Genomic DNA, 7,754 nt, shown 5'->3' with positions numbered 1-7,754 from the left:
TCCCTGATGCTGGTTGGCACATTTAGGCACGTATGTAATACAACAGTATAAAAAGCAATTTAATGCCTCATGTGATTTGTGATTCATGGGTTGGTGGCTGCTAATATATTGTGGTGATCTACAGATTAAAAGTTTGGCTTGTTAGGTTCAGTGTGGGCAGGGCATTTAATTTTCTTGCATTAATTTAACAGGATTTGGGCCAAAGGCAGCAAAGAAGTTGTGTTTTTTATCGCTGTAAAAGCATTATGATTTGTGATCTCAAACCTTAGCCTAGTAAAGAGATACTTCAGAGCTAGATGGTTGAAAAAGAGGGGGACTGGATGGGAACGGGGGGCTGAAAGACACAGAAGAAACAAGTCTCATAGTCTGAATTATTCTACAGCATGTAAAATTCATTTTTCTGGTGATTATATTCTCTTTTAGATTTCTGAGTGAAGATGAATTTAGCAGAGATTTGTGATAATGCCAAAAAAGGGAGAGAATATGCACTCCTTGGGAATTATGACTCGTCTATGGTATATTACCAGGGTGTCATCCAGCAAATCCAGAGGCATTGCCAGTCGATCAGAGATCCAGCAATTAAGGGCAAATGGCAACAGGTAGGGTGAAATAAGGTTGCCTTTATTATATTACTTGATGTTTGAAAAACACGCTATGCTTCACAAACCTTTTAAGATGTAGAAGACGTGTGTTTCCATTAAGTTTACAACAATTATTTTACAGTATTTTGTTGATATTTATGGGAAAATAATTTTTGTGGCATGTTCAAAAGGGATTCTTTTGTTCTAATTGAATCCATTTTTTGTTGTTTTCACTTCGTGTGTCTGGCTAATCACTGGTCTGTTTGTGTGTGATTGTGTACTTTGGAAAAACTGTTTTGCTGAGGAATTCCTTTTGCTGTTCTATGTTTAGACCATCTAATGTCCAGTAAACTGAGATGTGAGTGAATGGGTTAGCATCACTAGAATGGTTGTCTGATTAGCAGTTAACTATAATGCTACTGTTCGCAAATTTGGATCAGGTTTCTAAAACTCCCAAGTAATACTCTTAGCCTGAGTCTTGCACACGTGCATCTCCCTGCTAAGCAGAGTACTGTTGAAGCCAACTAAGTAATCCGCAGGTGGAATTGTAAGAACCCCCATTTAGCACATTCAGTATTGAAGTCTTCCTTACATTTTGTGGTCCCATTTTTCATTGTACAAAATGTGTTCCATTAAAAAAAAAAATAAAATCAGAGGATAAACATATAACAGTGTATTCCAGAGTAAAGAATTCATGTTGCATAAATATTATGTTTTGAAAGAAGAACATAGCTCCTATAAAAGATAAAATTTTGCAGTAAGTACCTGAAGAGATGACTTCAAGAAGAGTTTTTCTAAGTATTGTATGTTTAAATGATGTCACTTAAAAACAGAAGCAAATTTTTCCTTTTTATTGCAGCAGCTGTTTTGGTTATGGTTTCATGCTTGAAACATCTGACGCTAACATAGAGTATTTTGTGTGCTGACAGCTACAAGACTGTTAGCAATCATTTTGTAATGACAGTGCTATTCATAGGTGTTTGTCATAGAACTGCGGAAGTCTGTCTTCTTATTAAGAGTTTGCCTGCAAAGCATGAGCGTGTACAAGCAGCAGCAGTAGTGCCTAGCTTTCCTGGTGATGTAGCAAGCTCAGTGTTGTACAGGAGACACTCACATTCAAGTATTTGTATTCAAGCTCTTCCCCACCCCAGGGCATGCTGATACAAAGTGTTAACGCCCCATGCGTGTCCTTGTTTTGTGCCAAACTTCTAGCTGATGTCAAGGTAGAGCATGAGGCTTGCCTTGTTCTGCAGCTGCATCACCGTACTGCCTTCACTTCTAGTATTTAGTGTTTCCTCCAATTACATTGATTCTTCCATTAAACTTTTAACAGCTCTTGTGAAGGTTGCTTGAAGTCTTGTGATGTCATGTGTTGTTTGAACTGCTTCAGAGAAGCCTGTGTTTTGGAGACAAGCCTCAAGTGAAAAAGGGCCATTAATAGTTTCCAGGATTATTCCCTGGGGAAGGCAGGTGGCTCCTTAGCAGAGGATCTGAAGTTGGCACCTTCTCAAAAATTATCCCTTTTAGGTAAAAACAGAATGGCCCCTGACAGTGTCCCATAAATGCTTTAGAGAACTGTCCCCAGAAAGATCAGCAGCAGGTGGGGTAGCGTCTGTCACGCTGTGTGCTCATGTTAATTCTGAAACTTCCCAACACAGCGGTGGCAGATGAGCTTTGTCAGAAAATCGCTTTGCCATTAGTGGTGCCAGTCTCGTCTCAGGGACAAACACCAAAAAGTAAGAAGTGTGATTTTTAAAAAAAAGTGCTTCATCCCCAGGCTGTTTGTCTTCTCATTCATTTATGGGACTACCTATGGCACTGAGAACAAAATGATGTAGCCCTGAGAGCAAACAACACAGCCCTGGAACCACTAGCTTTTCCATACCTGCACCTGAATGGCTTGGTGAGACCTATAGAAGTAGACCTGCTTTCTTACTCACTCCTGAGAAATAATTGTTGTGCTTTCTCACTGTGTGCGACAGAGTAAGATGGAGTCAGATGATCTGGGTGTTAGCATGCTTTCCAACTCCAACAGCAGCTACATCCAAACTGTCAGTCACATTCAGTAGCTGTCTGACAGATAGCTTGTTCTGAAAAAAAATCAAACCAAAAGTTGGATCACAAGAAACACTCATTCACAATATTAAAATGATATTTAGATATTCTTTTTAGATCATTGTCATGAAAGAGTTATGCCATACACATTACATAAGTTGAGCAAAACTCAGGTACCAGTAATGTGCAGAAGCAAAATCTTCCCATACCTGTATGCTGCTTGCAAGTGGCACAAGAAGCAAAGCAACCCTTAGGTGATGGTTAAGGGGATGAATGCAATTGATTTTTATCTGAAATTCAGTCTCCTCTGGTGTATGGAACTAGCCTGTTCTTCATGTTCTTCAGTTTCTCCATCCTCTGAGGAATCTGAGGAGGATAATACCACTGGTACCTTTTGGAGGTGGAGTTTAGCAATCTCTAGCAGACACTGAACCAATAGAGCTTTTACTGTTGGAAGCGGTCCACAGTGTGAATGTCCATGTAGATACGTGCTTGAAGGAGATTGTTACTTAAACCGGTTCTCTGAGATGCACTGTCGGCGTGCACATTCACAGTCTTGAACCTCCTGAAGAATTCCTGGGAGACTGATGCTGAGGGGATCTGGCAATGTGAAGCATGCCCTGCCTATCTGTATGTTTGTGTGCACAAACGGGGTGTTTATCCTACCTGTGCTTCTGAGGCAGTGAACTCAGTTTCAGGAGTTTGTGCACACGTTCCCTCATAAAACGGGAATGTTCATATGAGTAACTTCTCAAAGAATAGTTACAGCTGTGGCTCTGGAGCTGACCAACTCATACCTGTTACATGAACCAGTTCTCCCTATCTGGTCACCTCTCTACAGTGGGTGCTCCATCCTGAATAGGTACCTTATGCTAGGTGGGTCAGTTTTGTTGCCGTGTGTACTACATGGGGTTTTTCCCAAACACTTTTGATCTGCCTCTTTTTGCTTAGTTGTTTTCAAATTTCTACAGTTGGTAGAATGATATTCTGTGCAAGTATTTGGTGGCTTGTATTTCATGTTGCACAGTCAGGCAGCTTCAGCTTTGCAACTGGCCACCCTGATTTCAAGGGTTCTTGTGCTTCATGCTGATAGAAGGAGGAGGAATGTGAACGTCTATCATCTGCTCTACTGACTGGCTCAGTTCCACTTGATGCAATGCTGCTTCTGGGGCTTCAAAATGAGCGCTGACTTGGGGAGAGGGATTGTGTTACTGGTCTGGCGCAACCTGCAGAACTTCAAAAGACCAAGAGATGCATCCTGGAGGGTCCACCAAAGCACAAATTAATTGTCATTGGTCATCTGGTAGCTAGCTTGGCTTGGGGCTATCAAGGATGACCTGCTCTTGAGACCCTTACTTGTTTTGCATCCAGAGACTTCCCAGCTTGCTCTTGGGTGGCTGAGTGTAGCTCTATTCTTATCCTCACTCCTAGGCCTCCGAGATCATTTGAAAAAGAAAAAGTTACTACTTTGTTGTGCTTTGAGGTTTGACCGACATGTAGGCATATTCATCCATGTAAATTCAGGCTGGGACTGGAAAGATTCAAAATCAGAAGCAACTCATCTCTTTTTCTACTTAACAACAATAAAGGTAGGTTTACTCTCATGACCGCTACTGTGAACTTTTCTTGTGTTGACATTCCCCCTGTTTATTCTGAGAGAGTTTCTTGGCTGTTGCAGTCTTTTTACTAGACAGCTGGCTTGCAGGAAAGAGTTGCTTCAGTGACAGTTCAGCAGCTGCAGGATGACAGCAGAGCGTGCCCCCAGGAGATAGCACTGGCTTACAACAAGGCCAGCGGCTGTCGAGCAAAACCTGCTGCATGTTATAACCGTGTGCTCTGTGTTGCACAATATCTGAAAGCACAGGAGTCTCAGCCAGAGCTGAGGCAGGAGTTCAACAATTCTCAGAGCGCTTGGAGCAGCCTGCAAGGCACCCTTACTAACCGTGGTCACTGGAGCAGGTGATTAGGTGCACTGTATTCTTGCTTAAAGAATAAAGGATGATTTTTACTTTTTTTTTTTTTTAAAAAAAAAAAATTAAACACATTTCAGTCAATCTGTGTTTTTTGTTGTTTTTGCTTCATGCCTGTTTTATTAACACTTCATAGGTTACTTCATGAGTAATTAAGGAATATTCTACAGGTAACTCATGAAGAACCGTGCTTACAGGAGCTATACTTTGACTCCATGGGATCAGAGTGGGTTACAGGGCATCCGTTTTGTGTATGGTTTAGGGAATTATTATTTTCACTTTTTAAAAATTGAGCTTGTTGAATAACTAACACTAATTGCAGGCAGTAATTTCAGGTTTGGAAAATACTTTTATAGAAACTTGATTGATTTTGTTCTAGGATGATATAGTTAAAAAAACCTCAAACCCATGCATCATTTGTATTTACCAAGGTACAAATACCCATGCTTACTGCTATGGGAAGTTTTGTAGAAGAACAAGCTCTAGCATAGCAAATAAATGCTGGTGATGCCAAAGGTACAACAGTTGCCAGATTGTGAAATACAGAGGAAGTCCCTGGAAAGGTTTTTGGAAGTACCACTAAGAAAGAATGAACTCAGCTCTTGGCCACTCTGTTTTATACCCATATGTTAGGATGTATTTTCTGCTTGGTTATTGTAAATCCTTAGGGCTGGAATGTCAAAACAAAGCTGTGGGGCCACCAGCGTGGCTCTGGGGAGCAAATAGTTTCACATGGTGACTGAACCCAGTTAATGTCCTGCTGTACACAGAAATGCCAGGCTCTTCCCCACCTAGTTCTGCCTCCAGCTGGACCAGCTTCTCTCTTCTGCACCCTGCCATTCTTTGTCCTGGCATTCACCTGATCACAGGGTAGCAAGTTAGTGCAGCTTGCTAACCCAACAAAAGTGTCCTTTATTTCCTTTTTCCCCTCCTAGGCTAATTTTCTGCCATTTTACCAAGCTGGGTTACTGTATTGAAAAGCCAGAATTGAATCTGGAAGAGCAGCAGCAGAGTGTGGTTGGGGATGAAAAGTAAGAACTGAGATCTTCCTATCTGGCAGTGGTGAGCTGCTAACTTGGCCCATGCTGTCTCCTGAAACTGCTTAAACATGAATGACCCAAAAGCTTTCATCAGAGTCTCTACAACCTGAGCTGGAGCCCCCTGAGGGCTCTGGCACCTGAGGGAAGGGTCTGAAGGGCAGTGAGACTGGGTGAGTCCAGACCAGTTATTTTCCTGTTTGCAGTCGTCTGAGGTTGCTTCAGAGTAGCACTGATCACTCAAAGACGCTGCTCAGTCATCTCTGTAACTACAGCACAGCCCTTCTTGGCTCATGTCTGGATTATTTGTTTCTCAGCTGCAAGAAACTCTTTCTGCACCTGTTTCATCTGGCTTGGGTTCTTTAAGGCCTCTAGGAATTTAGCAGCTCATTTTCCTTTGTGGTCCTGTTGTTATAGTACACTGATGGATTTTTGTTGGTTGGTTTGCCAGGTACTGACTAAGTGGTAAGGGTGTGTATTTCAGAGCTTGGTCTGCTCAGGTCTGGATGAGAGATGGCCAGCAGTTGTTAGTCTGTTTTCAGCTTCCAAGGCATCAAAGGCTCACTTTCTCTCAATTTTCAAGTATTCTCAATCCTTGTTGGCCCAGAGAACTGAATGACAGCACGCCAGCCCACAGTGCTAGCAAGTTGTTTTCCACCAACTTTTCCGTATGTGTTGGAAGGCTGATAGGAGGAATCCTGCCTGTATTCCTGGAGCACTGGAGTAGGAAGGGGCTGTCTCTCGTGGAGCAGTGCCGTGGAGGATATATGCTGTATCATCCTTTTGCCCCTCACAGCAGCTGTTTAGCTGGATTTGGTTTTGGACAGGAGGGATGCATGTTAGACAGTTTGAAGGAACCAAGTTAGTAATCAATCCCTTTTGTAACTCAAATGGAAGTCCTTGCACTGGGGGATGTGTCTGCTGATTGTGTGAGGAGAAAGCAAAGAGAGAAAAGCAGGGCAGGGGGGACCACGTCAAGCATTGACTGTCTTTACCAGAGCAATCCTGCCTGAGCTGGATGTCCTGTGTCTTTGGAAAGATACAGCTACCCCATCTGGAACGAGCAAGAAGGCTGCTTTGCCCTGTGAGGTGATCAAGTTCTTCGCATACCTAAGGCTCCTTTTGTACAGATGTGCTTAGAACTCCTGGTGAAGTAAAAATGCAGTGTTGCAAGAACTGTGCAGGGCCTTGTGAATTTGCCTCAGTCCTTGCTGGTATCTTGCTGACAACAGTCATATATATTATTCTTCTTAAACAAGGTTTAAGGTTTAAACCAGAGAAGAATTTCTCTCTGCTGCTGAAATCTCCTATTTTGTCCTTGTGGTGGGAAAATTCCTGGAAAGTATTACCGAGCAGAGCAATACATTGCTGTGGGATGTACCTGGTAGTATTTTAGGAGGTGATGTATGTTTATTACCAAGTGATGACCATTTAATCATTCAGTTCTTTATACACCGTACTCAGCAAATAGTTATGTCAGATAGCGCTTTCTGTCTTGAAGGTGCCCCACCAAAAGTAGGGGGCTACTTCTGCTGTTTTGGACATGTAGAGCAGCATGGGTGAGGAAGGACACTGCTGTGAGAGGGGAAATGGGAGTGGGAGAGAAATGGGATAAGCAGGTGAAAATCAGGCTGGGAGAGGTGTGCTTCTGAACGTGTGCTGACGAGACAGCAGGTGCACCCTGCACGTACCCATTGTGGTTCCTTTCGAAGCACACACGGAGATGGGAAGATCTTGGGCTAGTGGCCACATCTTTTCACCAGTAAGCAATTAGGAAGAACAATCATAAGATGTGATGCTGTTTAGTAGTAGTTCCGTGATCTGCTGTTGCTATATTTATAACCTCAGCAGACAGGCTGGATGTGCTGACTTCTATTCTCCTGATCTTCTTGATTACCCAGAATCTGCTCAGGATGTGCACAGCAAAGAGAGTCTGGATTTCAGGCAACATCACTGACATCTGTTGATATTGTCCTCAGTTGCCTTCCTCTGTTTGCCACAAAGTGAAGCCTGGTTGCAGCATTTCCAGGCAATATTTTTCCAAGCTCTTTTTCGTGTGGACACGTGACATGAGCACAGCTGGGTGCCTAGTGTCTTTCCTTGGCTTTCTT

General features: G+C 42.8%; 1 protein-coding gene across 1 annotated transcript in view; it reads left to right on the top strand.

The window, feature by feature from the left end:
* Nucleotides 1-437: 437 nt before the first annotated feature.
* KATNAL1 (katanin catalytic subunit A1 like 1) overlaps nt 438-7,754 on the top strand; it is a 29,877-nt gene continuing 22,560 nt past the window's right edge. Inside the window, exon 1 of the mRNA XM_086481854.1 lies at nt 438-599. Within this exon, the coding sequence (XP_086337980.1) occupies nt 438-599 (162 nt within the window). The remainder of the gene's footprint in view (nt 600-7,754) is intronic.

This window comes from Leptosomus discolor, chromosome 1, assembly GCF_034619465.1.
Source record: "Leptosomus discolor isolate bLepDis1 chromosome 1, bLepDis1.hap2, whole genome shotgun sequence".
NCBI classification, from domain to species: domain Eukaryota; kingdom Metazoa; phylum Chordata; class Aves; order Leptosomiformes; family Leptosomidae; genus Leptosomus; species Leptosomus discolor.
Note: the sequence above shows the minus strand (reverse complement) of the source record. Positions and strands in the feature narration are given on the sequence as shown.